At 32.3% G+C, this 20,564-nt stretch overlaps 2 protein-coding genes across 5 annotated transcripts; one reads left to right on the forward strand and one right to left on the reverse strand.

Annotated features, from left to right (window-relative positions):
* Window positions 1–13,684: 13,684 nt before the first annotated feature.
* Window positions 13,685–18,270, reverse strand: LOC111294938 (putative U3 small nucleolar RNA-associated protein 11). 4 transcript variants are annotated; one of them, XM_089745348.1, is made up of 8 exons: window positions 18,073–18,270; window positions 17,705–17,866; window positions 17,504–17,594; window positions 17,251–17,342; window positions 17,055–17,148; window positions 16,855–16,934; window positions 14,396–14,479; window positions 13,685–13,943 (listed from the first exon to the last, which is right to left on the reverse strand). In XM_089745348.1, the coding sequence occupies exons 2-8, from the start codon at window positions 17,758–17,760 to the stop codon at window positions 13,916–13,918; spliced, it is 525 nt and encodes a 174-aa protein (XP_089601474.1). In that variant the 5' UTR covers window positions 17,761–17,866; window positions 18,073–18,270; the 3' UTR covers window positions 13,685–13,915. The 4 variants fall into 4 exon arrangements, with proteins under 4 accessions (XP_089601474.1, XP_089601472.1, XP_089601473.1 ...); XM_089745346.1 differs by having other exon boundaries at window positions 13,685–13,994; XM_089745347.1 differs by having other exon boundaries at window positions 13,685–13,994; window positions 18,046–18,185.
* Window positions 18,271–18,531: 261 nt separating this feature from the next.
* Window positions 18,532–20,352, forward strand: LOC111294953 (uncharacterized). The gene is made up of 2 exons (XM_022888260.2): window positions 18,532–18,952; window positions 19,890–20,352. The coding sequence occupies exons 1-2, from the start codon at window positions 18,773–18,775 to the stop codon at window positions 20,061–20,063; spliced, it is 354 nt and encodes a 117-aa protein (XP_022743995.1). The 5' UTR covers window positions 18,532–18,772; the 3' UTR covers window positions 20,064–20,352.
* Window positions 20,353–20,564: the final 212 nt, after the last annotated feature.

Raw genomic sequence — 20,564 nt, forward strand, 5'->3', positions numbered from 1 at the left:
AATGCCAAAACGACAAGGAAATGTTGAAAGTCATGCTCGTAAAAGAGAAAAGAAAGCATTTCAAAGTACTGAATGAAAAAAAATCACTTCACCGATGATCCAAGGGTTAGAGATACAACTACAAGATCACAAGAGCTATATTTCAACAATAATAGATAAGTGGCATAGAAAGGGAAAAGATTGGATTTTCACATGTGATTCAAAAAGGGATGCTCACATAAGATAGAAGGTAGAAAGCTTAGGAAGGCAACAGTACATAGAGCACTTGACTAATCAAGTTTGCAGGGCAGTGAAGAAAGCATGTGAGATGGTTTAAAAGGTAGAAGCATTAAGAAGAGAAGTCAATCCTATAAGAAAATATGGACAGCACCTAGTGAACTTTTTAAATGAGACAAAGGACCATTATAAACAAGTCAGATGCTTCTATGGATATAATTCTAGGATGGTAAATCCCATGTAATAAAAGTTGTATGGAATCAATAAAAATTTTTAATGTTGAAATTCATCCAAGAGTAAATATCTCCCACTTGTATTCATGTATCATGTACATCATTTTTCATAAAAGACATAATTTCAACACATAGCATTTTGATTTTTTTTTTCAAAAAAATTTATGGTAATAAAGATTCAAGAATAGCTCGTCCGTCGAAAATTTTGACCTAACCTACTCGTCAACCATACAATACCAGGACTCAGACAAGAATCATGAAGCAAGAACAGGCCAGTTGATTTAAAAGAATAGAAAAAGTTCAAAAAGAACTAAGAAAGGATCTCAGTACAATAATGGATATGCTCAAAAAACTTAACAAGGAAAAAGAAGTGGAAGAAAATCTTAGCTTTCATGAGCAATCGCTAGATATGGTAGATCCTGTCTACCTTTTCAGGGTTTAAGCCATGATAGATCCAATCTTCTCAAGGAACTAGAGTGCCAATTCCTACTCCCGATGGATATCCCAATCTTTATCCAGGAATGACATCCATACCTGTTCCAGGATAATTTTAAAATTTTGTTAATCCCGTTATGATGGAAAAATCATCTGAGCCAATCTTAGTTCCTGATTTGGATGATCTCGAGGAAAGAGAAAAGCTAGGGATACAGACACTTGAGAAAGTGAAAGATACCAGTGTTCGAGAGAAGATGAAGTTATTGGAAGAAAGGCTTAGGGCTGTAGAGGGAATAAATTTTTATGGCCCCACAGATGCAGCTGACCTTTGTTTAGTCTCAGATGTGGTCATTCCACCAAAATTTAAGTTCTCTAAATTTAAAAAATATGATGACACAAAATGTCTAATGACTCATATCACTATGTATTATAGTAAGATGGCAGTACATACTCATGATAAAAAGTTATTGATGCACATATTTCAAGATAACCTTACGAGATCTGTAGCTAGATAGTATGTCCAACTACATAAAACTCATATTCATTCCTGGTAAGAGCTCACAAGGGCATTTCTTACATAATATCAGCATGTTAGAGATTTGGCTCCAGATCATCTATCTTTACAAGGTATGGAAAAGAAAGTAACTGAGAGCTTCAAAAAATATGCACAAAAATGGAAAGATATGGCTGCACAAGTTTAACCTCCTTTCACTGAGAAAAAAATAATTATTTTATTTGTGAACACCCTGAAAGCACTGTACTATGAGAGATTAATAGGTAATGCAACAAAAAACTTTACAGATATGATGATATCAGGTAAGATTATCGAAAGTGCCATAAAAATGGTAAGCTCGATGCAGGAAAGACAAGTGGAGCAAAGAAAGGTGAAGCTCCTAAAAAGAAAAAGAATGAAGCTCAAATAGTGAATTATATGGGGCAACAGTTTAGAGGTTTCACACTCTATTTTGTACCAATCTACCAGACCCATTACCCTTTCGTAAACCATGCTACACCATCTTTCATCCATATAAACCATACCAATCATTACCACAACCAATTTATCCACCCCGTTTTCAGTCAACCTTTCGGACACCCATCTACAACCGTCCTGCTGTATCCACCAGACCAGAATGGAGACCTAGTCCTAATAGTAGTTTGAGAGCCCCGAGAAACACCCAAGAAAAAATCACTTTCGATCCCATTCCCGTGACATACACAAGTTTGTATCCTCAATTTGTTGAGAAACATTTGCTTGCTCTTATTATCATTGAACCCTTGAAACCTCTATTTCCCAAATGGTATGACCCCAATGCACATTGTGATTATCACTATAGGAATCCAGGTCATTCCACTGAGAACTGTACTACTTTGAAGCATAAAGTGCAATGGTTAATCAATGAAAGGGTATTAAACTTTGATACCAACCAACAAAGGACTCCAAATGTTAATGGGAACCCTTTACCAAATCATACCAAACCATCAATAAATGCTTTAATTGATGGGCAAAGAAGCCACATGAAGAAAAAAATAAATGAAGTTAAGACTCTGATGGATAAAATGTTCGAAGTCTTAGTCAAAGCTGACATGCTAAAGCCAATAGAGCCTCAAAATTACTCTGACATAATTAACTCAACTAAAAGATACAATTATCACTGAGGTGTTCTGATGCATTCTATAAAGAATTGTCACCAATTCTGTCAAAAGATATAAAAGTTGATGGATATGGGTCGAATAGAGTTTTACCAAGAGAGAGAAGAATTGATGAAAGCTGAAATGTCTACCATTATTCAAAGAATAAGTTTGTGCGTAGATCGGTAACTATCTATTATGATGAAAAGCCAACATCGAAGCTAGAAAAGCTTATCTCCCGACCAGTGGTGATAATTAAAGTTCTAACCCTTTTCCATATTAGAATAATAAAACAGTACCGTGAAAATATGATTGTGATGTCGTAGTCAATCCAGATACTGCAAACATAATGGGCGTAGAAGGCATGACTCGAAGTGAGAGGTGTTATACCTCAGACGCTCTAGAAAAAGCTAAAAAAGAGAAAGCCAAGGTAGGAGAAGAAAAAAAAAGTCAGAATGATCTTAATGTAACCCTAAAAAAAATGTCAGAAGCCAGTCTCTGAGAGTGAAGCATGTGAATTTCTAAAGTTAATAAAACATAATGAGTATAGCATGGTAGAACAGCTTAACAAGAAGCCAGCTAAAATTTTACTATTATCATTATTGCTCAGTTTAGAGTCACACCGTAATGCTTTGCTGAAGATGTTAAATCAAGCATATATATCTCACAATACTTCAGTTGAATATGTGAAATAGCTTGTTAGTAATCTGACAATTTTAAATTATATCTTTTTTAGTGATGAAAAAATTTCTCCTAAAGGTCGAGAAAGTACCAAGGCTTTTCACATTACTATGAAATGTAAAGGTCATATAATGGCTAAGGTTTTGATTAATAATGGCTCATCCATCAATGTTATGCTTGTGACTACTTTGAAAAAACTTTTTGTTGATGGATCTTATATGAAACCTAGTCATATTATAATGAGGGCCTTTGATGGAACCTAAATAGAGGTGCTAGGGGAGATAGAAATGCCATTACAAATTGGCCCATGCACTTTCAACATGAAATTTCAAGTTATAAACATCTCTCATTCATACAGTTGTTTATTGGGTAGGTCGTGGATCCTTATGACAGGTGCTATTCCATCCTCATTACATCAGAAAGTCAAATTCATTGTTGAAAGGAAGCTAACATGTATGGTAAAAAAAGAAAATTTATTGGTAATTCAACCAATAAATACTCCTTATGTGGAATTAGTAGATGAAGCTCTGGAATGCTCTTATAGATCTTTCAAGATTGCCAATGCAACATATATAGCTAGATGATCTAAATTGTATTTATCACACTTGTCTACGACAACTAAAATAGTAGTCAAATAGCTTACCAAAATGGCATAGCGACCTGAAATCAGACTTGAAAAAAACCTACAAGGAATCACGAAGTCATCGACCATATATGAAAAGATAGATAGATTTAGCTTGGGATATAAGCTAACAAGAGGGGACATAATAAGAATGGTGAATGAGAAAAGAGATAAGAGGATAGCTAATCTTAGGGGTTATAAGCCAGAGTCAGAGCCTATGGTCATTCCATACCTCTATAATTCTTTTCATTTGGGAGGATATATTTATCCAGATTTACCGGAAGCCCTAAGTGCAGGATTCATGAAAGAATTTTCAGAGCTGACCATTCAAATGGTGGATAATGAAAAAAAGAAGAGTCAAAGTGAAGAGCTGTTTGTGTACCCTTGTCATCCAGATTTTGAGCTGGATAATTGAAAAGTCATAGAGCTGCCTATTATCTTTAAAACTTTAGAAAAGTAATGTACTGTAAAACTTTAAATCCTTAATTACTTTCTACGAGCATTAGGAGATCTTTAGTGATATGTTTATGTTTGTCATTTTAATAAAAGACTTAGAAAATACATCCGTATTTCTTTTATTGTTTTCATCTTTATTTTGCTTTCCATTCTTTTTTTTCCATCATTTTCTTGTCATTCCATTTTTGTGTGCTAATATTCTCTTCATCTTACACTTTGCAAGGTCCCAAACAATGAACACGAAGATAATCATGACAATAATCTCGGATTTGATTTTGAAAACTTAATTCATGTTGATGAATTTGATAATGAGAAAGATTCAGCTAACTACACACTACCTCTTGATTTGTTAAAATTAATAGAACATGAAGATAAGCCAATTAAATCCCACCAAAAAATTATCGAATTAGTGAATTTGAGAGATGGTGAAAATAAAAAAAAGGTTAAAGTTGGTATATCTCTTTTACCAACTGAAAGACAGAAGCTAGAAGAGTTACTCTAAAAATATGTAGATATGTTTGCATGGACTTACCAAGATATGTTAAGACTCAACATTGATATTGTAGAGTACAAGTTACCTTTTAAAACCATGATGTAAGCCAATGCAGTAAAAGTTAAGGCACATGAAATTAGAGATGCTGTTGAAAATTAAAGAGGAAATGAAGAAACAATTTGATGCTAGATTTTTAGATGTGGTAAAATATCTTGAATGGGAAACCAACATAGTGCCAGTTCCTAAGAAGGATGAAAAAGTGAGAATGTACGTCGATTATCGAGATTTGAATAGGGCAAGCCCTAAGAATAATTTTTCTCTACCTCACATAGATACTCTAGTGGATAATACTGTTAAGCATTCTATATTTTCCTTTATGGATGGCTTCTCAAGCTATAATCAAATCAAGATGGCTCGAGATAAGATGGAGAAAACTATATTTGTGACCATGTGGGGGACATTTTGTTACAAAGTCATGCCTTTTGGGTTATGCTACTTATCAAAGAGCAATGGTGACTCTCTTTCATGACATGATGCATAAATAAATAGAGGTATATGTGGATGATATGATTACAAAATCTCGTGAAGGAGAAGATCATGTAGTCAATCTCAAAAAGTTATTTGACAGGTTGAGAAGATTTCAGCTGAAGTTGAATCCTGTTAAATGTACATTTGGTGCCAAATCAAGAAAACTATTGGGCTTCGTGGTCAATGAAAGAAGAATCAAAATGGACCCAGATAAGGTACAAACCATCCAAAACTTATTTTCTCCTCATACCCCAAAAGAAGTGTGAGGTTTTCTAGAGAGACTAAACTATATTGCTCATTTCATCTCTCAACTCACCTACAAGTGCGATCTTATTTTCAAGTTTCTTAGAAAACATGATCTAAAAGAATGGAATAATGAATGCCAAGAAGCTTTTGACAAAATTAAAGAATACTTATCAAATCTGCCTATATTGGTACCACCTGTTCCAAGAAAGCCTTTGATCTTATACTTAACGGTACATGAAAATTTTATGAGATATGTGCTGGAATAAAAAGATGAAACTGATAAAAAAAAACAAGTAATATACTACTTGAGCAAAAAATTTATTGATTATGAGTCTAAGTATTCACCATTAGAGAAGATATGTTGTGCATTAACCTGGACAACTCGAAGGCTTAGGCAATACATGCTTTATCACACTACTTGGCTCATAGCAAAGCTGGATCCTATTAAGTATATCTTCGTAAAGCCCTCATTGACAGGAAGAATAGCACGGTGGTAAGTTATGCTTTCAAAATATGATATCATTTATGTAACTTAAAAAGCTATAAAAAGAAGTGACATAGCCGAGTTTCTTGCTGATCGTGCTGTCAAAAATTATAAACCAATGAACCTGGAGTTCCCTGATGAAGATATGATGGCCATTGAAGAAAATGAACCTATTGATGAGTCTTTGAGGATGTATTTTGATGGAGCTGCTAATGCTTTAGGTCATGGTATTAGGGTAATTTTAATATCTCCCAATGGGCACTATTATCCCATTACAGCCAGGTTAAATTTTAATTGCACAAATAATGTGGCTAAGTATGAGGCTTGTGTTATGGGTTTACAAGCAGCAATTGAAAAGAAAATCAAACTATTAAATGTGTTTGGAGATTCAGCTCTAGTCATCTATCAGTTGCGAGGAAAAATAAGAAACCAAAGAATCCAAGTTGATACAGTACCATAAGTACATCTCTCAATTGTTTAAACAATTCGAAGAAGTTTAATTTGAGCATTTACCTAGAAAGAAAAACCAAATTACTGATGCACTGGTTACTTTAGCTGTAATGATTAAAATAGATGCAATTATTAAAATCTAACCCATCAGGCTGGATGTAAAGGATGAACCAGCACATTGTTCAAGTGTTGAAGAAGAAGTTGATGAGAAACCATGGTATCATGACATCATGCAATACATTAAAAGCCAGCAATACCTAGAACATGTAACAAAAAATGATAAGAGAACTATTAAAAGGTTGGCTATGAGTTTCTTTCTTGATGGATACGTCTTCTATAAAAAAGGTCGAGATCAAGTACTCTTAAGGTGTGTGAATGCAGTTGAAGCGAAAAGGATTATTGAAGAAGTGCATGATGAAGTTTGTGGGGCACATGCAAATGGTCATATGATGGCTAGACAAATTATGAGGGCTAGATACTATTGGTTGACAATAGAGAATGATTGTATTGATTATATCAAAAAATATCATAAGTGTCAGATCTATGCCGACAAGATCCATACTCCTCTGACAGCATTGCATGTTTTGGCTCCTCCATGGCCATTCTCTATGTGAGGCATGGATGTCATCGGTCCCATTACTCTAAAAGCTTTAAACAGCCATAGATTCATCTTTGTGATGAATGATTACTTCACCAAGTGGGTAAAAGTAGCATTATATGCTAGTGTGACCCGATCTGTGGTATGCACGTTTATAAAAAATGAGATAATATAAAGATATGAACTTTCAGAGATAGTTATTTTTGATAATGCCAAAAACTTAAACAATAAAATGATGAATGAAGTTTGCACTCAGTTCAAGATTCATCACTATAATTTGACCATATATCGTCCAAAGATGAATAAGACAGTGAAGGCTGCAAATAAGAATATCAAAAGAATCTTGAAGAAAATAACTGATACTTACAAATATTGACATGAGAAGTTGCCTTTTGCTTTGCATGCTTATAGAACATCAGTCCGAACATCTACTAGGGCCACTTCGTTCTCTTTGGTATATTGAATGGAAGCTGTGCTATCGGTCGAAGTAGAAATTCCCTCACTAAGAGTCCTAATGAAGGTAGAATTAGAGGAAGCAGAATGGGTTCGAAATCATTACGAGCAGTTGAACTTCATTGAGGAGAAAAGACTTACAGCACTTTGTCATGGTCAATTATATCAAAAAATGATGATGAAAGCACATGATAAGAAAATTCATCCCCGTTACTTTAGGGAAAGAGATTTAGTGCTGAAAAATATCCTTTAAAATCAACATGATAATCAAAGAAAATGGACACCAAATTGGAAAGGCTCATATGTGGTGAAAAAGGTATTTTTTAGTGGGGCATTAATTTTGGCAGAGATGGATGGAAGTGATTTACCTACTTCGATAAACTCAGATGCTGTGAAAAAATATTTTGCTTGAAAAAAAAAGTAAAAAATAAAAAATAATGACTCATCTAAGCTGAAAACCTGAAAAAAACGGCTTCGATGCGAAAAAGAAATATCATTCCACAATACAGGGGGAAGTGTAGTTTGATGAACTCTGAAGGATCAAGGAAGTTATCTAATTTAGTTTTAGAAAAAGAATTTGGGAATATTTTGTTCATGATTATCTTATGATCATTATTTTGGCTTCTTTGTTTCAAATCAAATACTTTGCCATACACTTGTTACCGGTCTAATAAAATATGCTATCCTTCTTTTAGAAATAACACCTATCCATTCCTTTATTCTTATTTTTTTGACCTCCATACGAATAGGAAAAATATGTGATCGCATTTTATTGGTCTTGGACTTAAAATAATGAAAAGAAAAACAAACATGAAACATCTTAGCATTACTTTTTGAAAAGTTGACAAAGGCAAATGAAAAAAAAAGAAAAAAGCATGACAAGACATTAATGTTGTAGACTTTTGAAGAAAAATATTGGTAGGAAAAAATTCAATGGTCAGATGTTGAGAACAGATTGATCATATGGCAATTATTAAGAATTCTGATAAAAAAAGCAAAAAGTGAGAGATTTTGAAAACCTTTTTACCACAATGAATAATTCTGATTGCATTACATGCATTGCATTTAGAGCACTCAGTACATGCATCCATGAATAAAGAGGACAAAGACTTTCCATTTCCTAATCAAACAAAGATTTCAAAAGAGAGAAATTTACTTGTTCAAAGATGAGAACTCGATTTGAAAAACATATGAGATTTTTAAAGTTATTAGGCCTCTGCTGAGAATAACTTTTCTAAGATGAGATTTTAAAGTTGTTGAGCCTCTACTGAGAGAAACTTTTTCAAGATAAGATTTTAAAGTCGTTGAGCCTCTGCTGAGAGAAGGCCTTTCAAGATGAGATTTTTAAAGTTGTTGAACCTCTGTTGAGAGGAGCTTTTTCAAGAGATAGATTTTAAAGTCGTTGAGCCTCTGCTAAGAGAAGGCCTTTCAAGATGAGATTTTTAAAGTTGTTGAACCTCTGTTGAGAGGAGCTTTTTTAAGAGATAGATTTTAAAGTCGTTGAGCCTCTGCTAAAAGGAGTTTTTTCAAGATGAATTTTAAAGTTGTTGAGCCTTTATTGAGAGGAGCTTTTTCAAGATAAGATTTTTAAAGTTGTTGAGCCTCTGCTGAAAGAAGCCTATTTCATATTTTAATTTTTAAAGTTGTTGAGCCTCTGCTGAGAAGAGCTTTTTCAAATGAAATTTTTAAAATCGTTGAGCCTCTACTGATAGGAGCCCTATTAAGATGATATTTTTAATATTGTTGAGCATCTGCTAAGAAGAGCCCTTTTCAAGATGAGATTTTTAAAGTTGTTGAACCTCTACTGAGATGAACCCTTTTCAAGATGAAATTTTTAAAATTGTTGAGCCTCTTCTGAGATGAGTCTTTTTCAGATTTTAAATTTTCAAAAGTTGTCAAGCCTCAAGTGAGAGGAGCATTTTCGATTTGAAAAAACAAACATTTTGAGTAGTTTATGTTTTAAAAAAAAAGAGGAAAAAAATAAAAAAAAAATCCATTTGGATTTCGGATAAAATTATTATCTTTGTCTTTGCCTTATTACTGATTATCAGTAATGTACAAATAGGGGCAGTTGTGGACATCAAATTTACCCGATAAAATAATAAATAAAATAATAATATTATTATTAAATATAAAATACCAAAAAAATATAAAATATAAAATACCAAAAAATACAAAATACAAAAATATAATAATAAAAAAAACATAACAGAAAAAAAAAATCGGGGATGGCAGTGGTGCCTTCCCCAGCACCACTGCCACCATGCCCTACCATCCACCCCTTACCTTATCTTACCATCCATGCTTTATCACCCATCCTGCTGCCAACCCTACCACTGTCAGATGTTGCCAAAAAAAATAAAAGAGGCATAGGGGTCGTGCTTGCACCCCCATGCCTAGCCTTGTGCCATTCTCTTAGGCACGGGGCACTGTCGGAGCTCTATAAATAGAGCTCCTGATTGAGAAAAAAAAAAAAAAGAAAGGACGCTGCAAAATAAAAAAAAATTTGTAAAAAAATAAACAAAAAAAAACACAATCCTCCCCGTAAAGAGAAACCTAGCGTCGAGCTTCCTGCACAAAGAAGAAAAAAAAGTCAAAATACAAAAAAAAAATATAGTTTCACCGAAACTTTGAAAGCAGATCTAAAGAAGTGGGGACTCTTTTTTGTGAAAAAGAGGCTGGATCTATATTTAGGGTGTAAAAGAGAGCATTTTAGGTGATTTTGATTTTTTTCTGGTCACCAATGACGGCGGCCAACTATTGGCGACGGCAATGATGGCGAAGGCGACGGTGACTGACCGACCAACCGACCAGTTTGCGTTTGGCTTAAAAAAAAGGAGATTTTTTTTTTTGGAGGAGAAAAGAATGACTGAAAAAAATTTGAACATTTTTATATAAACGGTGAAAACCAAAATGATGTCGTTTCAATAAAGACCAAAACGACGTCGTTTTGGTCCTTAAAGATTCGCGCGTCAACCCGGATCCGCACACTTGACCTGCGACCCGCTTCCTTCATCAGCCTCTAACCAGTCCACTGAATCGAAATCGAACCACTAAACTTGACCTGGACCGAAACTGAACCACTGAACGCGATCGAACCGTCGGTCCGAACCACGCGTTGACCAATCCGGTTCAGGTAAAAAAAATTTTTTTTAGAATTTTTTTAGAATTTTTTATATATATTATTTTGGTTATTTTAATTATTGTTCTTAATATTTTTGCATGTAAAAAATGTTTAAATTTATCAAAATAATTTTTTATTGTTTTATAATCTTAATTAATAAAAAAATAAATAGTAAAATATATGATAAAAGTTTTTATAATTTTATTAACTTTAAAATAAATCTTTTAAAACAATAAAGAATAAGAAAAAATAAGAAAAAAAATTTTTTATCCGACAATGAGATTCAAAGACATTCCAAGTAGTTATACATATGAAATCTCTAAGTGAAAAATATTTTTTTTAAATACTACCAGTGTATTGGAGTTTTTATAAAAAAGTTTTCAATACAATAAAATTTTTCTTTTTTTTTCTTTTAGTAATAAATAAAAATTGATTAATAAATTAAAAATATAAGTAATAAAAATGAGACGAAAAAAAATTTTATCCGATGATGTGATTCTAAAAGTATTTCGAGTAGATATGCTTTAAGAAATCCCTAGGTGAAAATTTTTTTTGTAAAATATTACCAGTGTATTGAAATATTTATAGAAAGTCTTCAATATAATTAAATTCCTTTTTTTTCAAAATTTTAATTTTAAATAAAATATTAATAATTAATAAAATTTTTAAAGAGAATAAAATGTGTGCATCAACATGATAACATTTTATATTGCATGCATGATATTTTTTACAAAAAAGTAAATTTAAGCCTCCGAAAATGAGATTCTAAGGTATTCCGAAAAACGATGCCTAAAAAATCTCTGAGTGAGAAAAAATTCTTCTAATGTTACTAACGTACTGAAACATTTTAAGAATTATTTCAATAAAAAAGTTTTAATTTATTTTTCTCGAGAATAAAAATTTTTTTCTAATAAATAGAAAAATAAGAAAATTATTTTATTAAAACACCAAAAGTCAGATAATTTTTATTAAAATTAAATAATAACACGTAGTTAATTGGTATTATTTTTTAACAAGTGCTGTAAGGGTGCTAATCATTTCTCACGCGTAACTGACTCTCAAACCCAAATTGTTTCGTAGATCGTAAAATTATCTTTTTAATAAATTTTAATTAATTTTAAAATTTTATTAAAAGGATATGTTTTAATAGTTGATTAATCATATCTAATAAAAAAAATTGATAATAACTCCGTTATTTTTTATTTTATTTTTAAATTCATCGTATGCACACAAAATCGTTATAACAATTCATATTAAAATTACTTTTTAATCCTTCGATCTTTTCAAACACAATCCAAATGAATATTGATATCCGTCTAGTTTTGAAAGCAGATGTATACGCTTATTGGTTTGGTTCAAAAGCGGAGGAATATGCTTATTCGTCTGTTTTTAAAGGTAAACGGATATTCATATTTGTCCGTATTCGAAAGCAGATAGATACCCAATAATAATTGGTTTAGGGTGCAGATTCTGTTCGAAACTTGCAAAAATTGGCTTGGCTAAGATTGTGATTTTGTGTTTGATGATCATGGATTTTAAATGTATAGAATTTAAAGAGGAAAATAGTTTATGGATTTTCGACCAATGGGTTGATGATCATGGACAAAATTTGAGCAAACCATGATTTTAAAAAGCAGATTGCCAAATTTGGTTACATAAAATTTGAGTAAAAAATGGGTTGCATATAGAATTTTTGCCAGTATTTAAACGAAAAGATTCTCCTTTAAACCATACGGATATCCATATCTATATCGTTTCAAAGACGAACGGATAGACGTATTCCTCTTATTTAAAATCAGATGAAAATGTATATCAGTCTTAACAGAAAAACATACCAACATCAAATATTAAAGTACAAATTTGATTCGAATAGGAAAAGAAATTATCTAAATCTTAGTCTCAAATTTAGTTTCATCCACTGATTTTACCGGCATCTTGGCTCAATCAGTTTTGGGATAGAAAAATGAAAAAAACTGAAAATATTTAAATTGAATTATATATTTTAATTAATTTTTATATATTTTTTAAATTTTTATAAAATAAAAATAATTATCTTATATTTATATCTATTTAAATATATTTAAAATATTATTAAAACATTATTAAAAAATTATAACAAATAATTTTTCAAAACCAATTAATTGAACCAACTCAAACCATAAAATTTGATTCGAATCAATTTGATTTCTTATAAAAATTTATTTGAATTTAGATTAAATTTGGAAAATTAATAATACTATCGATTCATGAATAATCGATCCGAACCCAATTTGTTATCACCCTTATCTGTAAAGGCTTTTATGTAAAATTACTCAACTGTAAAGGCTTGAATGTAAAATAACTTAAGATTCAACTGGTTGCAGTGTGCAAATTTTGTTAAAATGTGTTTGAAATATTGGCGTATGTGCATTAATGATAACATTATGTTTGGATTAAGGAAAGGAAAAGGAAAAAAAAAAAAAAAAAAAGTAATGAAAATAAAAAAAAAAAAAAAAATTTATTTAGATAAATTTTTAATTTGAAAAAAAAAAGTGAAAATTCAATAAATTTTTATTTTTTTTTATAATTTTTATTTTTTTAATACTTTAAATTGAAGAAAAAGTTAAAAAAGTAAAGTTTAAAAATTTTTTATTTTTATAAAAAAATTATTATATCCAAAAATATCTTAAAATCACAACTAATGAAAGATTATTATAAAAAAAAATTATTATAATAATTTTCTTTTTACTTTTTATTCAAACAATAATTATTAAAATTATTTTTTATTAATTTTAATTATCTAAATAAATAATATATATATATCCTTTCTTTTAAAAAAAAAAACTTTTATTACCCTTTTTTTCTTTATTAATATTTATTCAAAACATTACGTAAGAATAAAAGAACCGCTGTGCATAGAATTTTCTTATAAATATATTAGAAATTATTTTACACTACATTTGTAAAAAATGGTAAGAAAGAAGGAAAAAGATGAGAAAGGAACAAAAAAAAATTATTGTTTTTCATATGGAAAATGAAAAATAAAAAGAACGAAGGTGAAGATAATGTTCGATTCATAAAGCTGATGGCACAATATTAAGAAACAGGCCAAAATGCAATTCACTTAAATCAATTTATCAAAAACCACTCTATATGAATGAGTGAAGAGTTCGCTACATACTACAATTCTAATGAATTATAATTGAAGTCATATGCCCAACAGAAAATCTCCACAACGTAAAACTTGTCATCAACTCTTACTAGCTTGCCGGTTCAATATCCAAGGCTTTAATCTCTCACAGACATGATGAAGCTCCTAAAATCAGTTGCCACCAACAAAAACCTTAATCTCACGGGCCATGAACACCTTGTTACCAGCATATAGAAGCAATTTTGCAATCAATATTTTTCAACAATGTAGCCATGAAAATAGCCCATAATAACCCCATCTTTGTGACATCATTTTAGTAGAATGAGATGAAGAAATTTCATGTAAAACTTCATAAATATCCTCCAATAATGTTCCAAATATATGACTTTATTACAAATTGTTTGGTCCAAAACTAAAAATCTCATTGCCAAATTCAACAAATCAAAATAATCAAGAGCAATTGCTTTAATGAAACCCCCTTTCCAATTTCCACTGAATTCGAGCTTTAGCAATTGTATGGTTTAAAAAGTAAACAACTGACTTCATGAGTGAACAAAATTAGATAGCCAATCCAGTTATTTACAAAACACTTAGCAAAATATTGTCAATTAACTAACCTTTTAATATGATCAGGGACATCATCAGAAGGGGGAGTAACTCTGCTTTCTGGAGATTGTGATTGCAATTCTCTAACCTCTTCCCTGTAAAAAAGAATATTTATGAATACAAACCTTTTTACATTTCAAAACAATGAATAATATGAATAAATATAAACTTGACTATGATTCACATGAAGGTCCTTCTTTTCCCCTTCTTTGTGAAGAGACAGAGAGTAGCATATACTAAAGTGCCCTATATCATAGGGCACAAGAACCATATTTCAACTAGTTTTACCAGCCCTACAACTATGTCAAGATGTAGCAAACAACGAATAAAATTTTGGAGCATTTGTGCTAATCATTGGATGCAAAAGCAAGCAGTTTCAACTGTATTTACAGAATTAATGTTAGAATACAGAAATGAGTTGTGATTTTTTTAAAAGAAAAAGAAGGATATTGAAGGGCAAAATTGAGAGAACAAGATAATAAGGCAAAAAAAAAAACATGGGGACAATTTATAACTATTGAGTTAAACTTGGTTTAGTGTTTTGAATAATGGTGACCTGAATTGTTAATCTTGCATGCATTAACTGGGTTTAGGCAAATTAGTAATTACCATGTTGGTCTACCTCAGCATGCTGTATTTCAATCCCAACATTTCCCTTTACTATTTTATCACATAGCCAGCCAGCACATCAATTTCTTGGTACTAAATGCATGGCATATTATTTGGAGAATAGAAAAGAAAAAATATTTTACAACATAACATTCACTGCTACAGTCCTATAGTAATAAAATTATGGGTTTTTTAGATATCTACAGTAATAGAAAAAAAAAATACATCTATGTAATAGAAAAACACTCAATTTTTTCCAGCTAGTACTTTCTAGTATAATACAACCTAAAAATGAAACAATTAGGACTGTCCTGCTTGTATCACAAAGAACTAAGGCTTTGCTTGGTAAGGTGGATAGAGAAATAAAAAGATGAAAAATTGGAAGAGAAGAAAAGTGGAAACATAGAAAATATATATTTTTTCCATTGGTATGCTTGGTTGGAAAGATGGAAATTTTGAAAGAAAATTTAATTTTCTTTCCATCCATTGCTTGGTACAGTTGAATAATGAAAGGAAAGAAAATGAAAATATATTATTTTACTATTATAACCTCTGTAAATTAAGATGAAAAGGAAAAAAAAAAAAACTTAAATATGATGGATAATGTTGTATGTATGCAATACTTACTCACACCTCTCTCATTTTCTCCTCTTTTCTTTCCAATTTGGAGTGATTTGTATTTGTGAAAAAGTGTGAACAATGATCATCTCTTCTTTTTTCTTTCCTCTTACTTTTCTTTCTTACCAAGCATACGCTAAATTCATTTTCTTTCCACCCTCTGCTATCCATCTTTCCACATTTCTACTCTACCAAGCACACCTTAAGTCTAGCATTCTCTAACCCATACCAAAACCAAGATGTACAAAATAACTAGTAATGATCTATTTGTTTGTCTATCCAACCAACAAACACGAAAACACAAATACACCCATTTCCTTGTCTCTAAACAATGACAACAACAACTAAGCCTGTCTACTACAATGAGGGGATAACTATATGGATCACTATTGCCCTTAAGATCATATTTTAAGTAATCTCAGTAAAAGTTGGACTTCTTATAATTTCCACCAATGTCCACTTTGGCCGTCCTCTCTTTCTCAAGTCATGAATCCTTCACAATTCAGATCTTCATGCAGGGATATTTGTAGGTCTCCTCTTTATTTCTCCAAACTACCTCCAATCTATTTTCTTTATCTTGTCCACAACAGGTGCTAGCCCACCTTTAGCTTTTTACACTTCTTCTTAATCTTATGCTTCCTCAAACATACAAACATCTAGTGTTACATTCTAATCTAAGCCATACTTTTTTTTTCCCTAATCTTATGTTTGTATTCATTAACATAAACTGCAAAAATACTAATGTACCATGGGTGCACATTTCTTTTTTTTTTTGGCCAACCATGGATGCAAGTTTCTGACTCTTTGGAAGACATACATTGATTTCCAAATTAATTGATAAATGTTACTACAAGGTTTCAAAGAGGTTAAATATCAAATGTCATAATGGATATTATTTAAAGATTTTGGCAGAATAACAATAACAAGATAAGTTGGTATACTTTTTGGGGGTCAAGCTTCAAAGGGGCCAAACTAAAAGTAAATGATCCGTTTTAATTAAATGGTCATCACCCAGTGTTAGCCTTCTCAAAGTAGGCATGCTAAAAAGGCAATACAGGTATGATCATTATGACATAAAATGAGACCACTTCAAGAAGAACATGAAAGTAGCACTCAGAAAGAATAATAATCATGTCAAAAGTAACTGATAGTTATCTTCTCTTTGTACAGTAACAGCTCAAAATTTTCATTGTAACCAACCACCAAAGACATGAAAAAGAAAGGTGATACTAAGAAATCAAACCTGTCTTCAGCATAGTAAATGTGTCCGTTAGATGGATAATTATCAACAGAATGCAACACTGCAGTAAGCTTCTCAATTTTCTGCAGCAGATTAAAAGAATATTAATAACTAGTTGCACATAATTTCATTACCAAAACCATTTAGGAAATATTATACAGCCCTTGATAAACCAAAAATCGTCATAAAATCATCCAAGGTACCTTCCTTTCACTTTGCAATTTCTGTACTGTATATCCTATGTCTTGGGTCTTCATTAGCATGAGTTCTTCTTGAGAGTATCTGTTAGCCTGATTCCTATACAAATAAAGAATTTGGAAAAAGAAAGAAGGCTGAATAAGCATTCTAGACTGCAAGCCCAAATAGAAAAATGGTAAAAACATGAGAGCCGTATGTTACTCAGGTTTATGAACTCCATCCACAGTTCTTGATTTTATCATCTGAAAGTAAAATTCATCAGGGTTCCTGAACGCGGCTTTCTCCTTGAGTCTCTGTAGAGCACATTGACAAAAAGAGAATAAAGCAAATGGAAGAAAATTACAGTACATAATAACCATGAAATAATAGCCAGCAGTCCACTACAATCTAAGAAGCAAGAAAACGAATGCGATAACAAATATCAAAAGCAGGAAGAAAAAAAGCATAAACTCACCCGTAAAGTCTCCCCCTTTTTGTGCAATGCTTTCGCACGAACAACATAATCCTTGTGTTTTTCGAAAAGGCCGAATTTTTTCCTCGAGGACCTAATTATATAAACAAGCACCCATCAGTAATATAAGGAGGCATCTATCATTTGAAAGCAGAAAAGCTATTTAGAACGATTGGCATAATGAAGGGGAAAGCTATCACTCACGGTTGAGCTCGTTCCTTGTGAGATCGTCTGCTAATGGCATTCCTTAATGATGACATTTTTGGAGAAAGGGAAGGCAAGCAATCACCAGCACTTCACTATTAGCGTAGTTTAGGAGATCGAGGCTCGGCTGCCCACGGAGCAACTTATATATGCGCTTCAAATCTACAGAAACGTACAAAATCAAAATAGCACTAGAAATTAACGGAAAAGCTACCAACCAATTTCTATAGTCTTAAACAACCGAATTCAAATTAAAACGAAAAAGAAAAAGAAAAGGCCATGAAGCATAAGAGTTGAACTTAATTTATTAGGAAACATTGAGTAAGGCGAGGGAAACCGACAAAATTCAGAAATAAGAAAGGAAATGCCTCAAGTAAATGACTGCTAGTAGGTGATTGAATCATCATAAATGCCGTGCTTTTCCATGGCTGCCATGACTTTCATAGCCTGGGAAGGTCCCTTCGATATCAGACGTTTACTAATTCATCTAGCAGAGTAAATGAAGACGGGGCGTTTAGTATGGAAAGCAAGAGGAGAGAGAATAATAAGACCGTGATAGCGAAGACGGAAAGCAAAAGATGAGAACGCAGCGTTTTTTAGGGAATCAATGGTGGGCTGGGATGAGACAAGAAGCCAACGTGGGCCTGGTCCATAAAAGAAACAAAAGGTTGGGAATCGGTTGCTCAGCTCTCCTTGTTTACGTATTTTATTTTATATTTTTTTATTGAAAAAAACTTCTTTCATGCACCAAAAAAAGAAAAAAAGAAATTCTTGTATATATTACCCAAAAAAATAAAAATAAATTCTTTTTCAGCGATTATCAATATACAATAGTTTGCCTTGAGTCGGTGAAATACCTTCCTTCCCGTTGTTTTTATCATTTGGGTTCCTTCGATTCATTATTTACAACAAAAAATGGGAAGTATCCGCTGAAAATAATGGGACCGAAGGTCTCTCCTCCGGTGTTCTATCCACTCAATTGAAAGAGATTCGTAGTAACTAACAATTCTGGTTCAGCAAAGAAAGAAAGAGAAGAAAAGGGTGGAGGAGGAGGAAGAGAAGAAAGAGATGTCGCTGAGAATAAAGGCGGTGGTAGATAAGTTCGTGGAAGAGCTGAAAGAGGCGTTGGAAGCGGACATACAAGATAGAATAATGAAGGAGAGAGAGATGCAAAGTTACATCGAGGAACGCGAGCGCGAAGTCGCCGAGCGTGAAGCCGCCTGGAAGGCTGAGCTCTCTCGCCGGGAGGTCCGCTTTTCTTCTTATCTTTGCCTATTCAAAGAATAAAATTGTGAAACTTTAGTTGATTTACAAATTCGAACACCAAAGTTTGCTGCTTGATTACGCTGCGTTGCAAGTGTTTTTAAACTTTTCAAGCTCGTGGAAACTGAGATTGATCGGTACTGATATTGAAAACAGTCTTTGATGATTGAATGTTTTTCGATGATTCTTCAATTGGTTCCTTTTTTTTTGGGGTGGTGATCGGCAGAAGGGGCAGTTTCTCAAATATAGAGAAATGGGAAATCTTAATGATTGCTGGTATATTTCGACGATGAAGTTAATTTTCAAGTATGGAGTATTGACATGTCCATACTTTGCAAGTAATGGGCTGTTGGGTTATAGATACAGATCTATTCATCTATCGGTATCAGCTTTCATTAATGAAGATAATTGATAAGAAATGGATATGAGCATTTGTTGTCCTGATTTACGGGTCATGCTGTCAGATTGCCTTGAACCGTATCCTCCATTACCAGGGCATAGTGCTGATTGCTAAATTCCTCGCTGAAATTATTGTTGTTGCTCTTGTTGTTATTGTCTCTTCTGTTTAGTCATTTTATGTTATTGTCTCTTCATAGGTTTTTGACATGTATTTATCTTTGTTAATAGTCAAATTAAAGTGATTGTTCTTTTATAAATTGAGTTTTATTAGTCCATAGTCTTTGGCATAGTAAAGGGAATTCTAAATCCTAACTCATTATGGTTCAATTATGTGTAGATGTATGGTCAATAGTGTGAGGTTATCTTTGATATGTTTAGTATGCACATGAATGATTTAGAGTACTGTGATTGAGATAGCATAAAAGTGGTATTAAAGTACATCATATTGCAAAAGTGTGTACTTGTGTGCTGTTGGTTGACCATGTCTGTTTTGGTCTTCATAAATGTTATTTTAATCTTCCAGGCAGAGATTGCCCGACAAGAGGCTAGGCTGAAGATGGAAAAAGAAAACCTTGAAAAAGAGAAAAGTGTCCTCATGGGAACAGCATCTAATCAGGATAACCAAGATGGAGCTCTTGAAATCACTGTAGGTGGCGAAAAATATAGATGCCTCAGGTTTGCTAAGGCGAAGAAATGAGGCTTTATAAAGAAGATGAAGAAAAGAAATGCGGGTATAATGTGTATGATGTCCTTTCCTAAATTCGCTGGAGCCAGTTTGCTATTTTAGAATTTTATTCATTCTAGATGCATTGATGATATGCATGTAGGTTTGCTTTCAGTACAGCCTATTGATGGTGTCCAGTGTATGATTCCTTTACAATGAAGAAAAGAAAAAAAAAAATGGTGTTTGTAACTGACCAAAATAAACAGGTTGTGATCCTTTTACGTTAATGGTACTTATTATAATTAGCATGGTTGAGAATTTACATAGGTGCTTGTTTTCAAACCCAATCTGTTAAATGAAGCCACTGGTATGTTAAATGAAGCTATGTAGCAATAATTGAATATTCTCGTGTATTTTCTTTGTTGCCAACAGTGGTGTGTAGTGTAGCCTGTTGATAGAGTGGATTTTTAGTCCCAATAATCAGAGTTCAAATCCTGATAGTCTCAAGCACCAAAATAAACTTTTTTTTTTTTT

The sequence above is a fragment of the Durio zibethinus genome, chromosome 16 (genome assembly GCF_047325235.1).
Source record: "Durio zibethinus cultivar Kanyao isolate XHJ-2024 chromosome 16, ASM4732523v1, whole genome shotgun sequence".
Taxonomy (NCBI): domain Eukaryota; kingdom Viridiplantae; phylum Streptophyta; class Magnoliopsida; order Malvales; family Malvaceae; genus Durio; species Durio zibethinus.

What these genes read in the sequence shown, in the direction of transcription:
- LOC111294938 (XM_089745346.1), bottom strand. Translation starts at nt 17,760, where the DNA reads ATGTCATCATTAAGGAATGCCATTAGCAGACGATCTCACAAGGAACGA. An exon ending in GATGGAGTTCATAAACCTGA is followed by an intron (nt 17,149 to 17,250) that starts GTAACATACGGC and finishes TTATTTGTATAG; the next exon opens with GAATCAGGCTAACAGATACT. An exon ending in GTCCCTGATCATATTAAAAG is followed by an intron (nt 13,995 to 14,395) that starts GTTAGTTAATTG and finishes GCTGGTAACAAG; the next exon opens with GTGTTCATGGCCCGTGAGAT.
- LOC111294953 (XM_022888260.2), top strand. Translation starts at nt 18,773, where the DNA reads ATGTCGCTGAGAATAAAGGCGGTGGTAGATAAGTTCGTGGAAGAGCTG. An exon ending in CTGAGCTCTCTCGCCGGGAG is followed by an intron (nt 18,953 to 19,889) that starts GTCCGCTTTTCT and finishes TTAATCTTCCAG; the next exon opens with GCAGAGATTGCCCGACAAGA.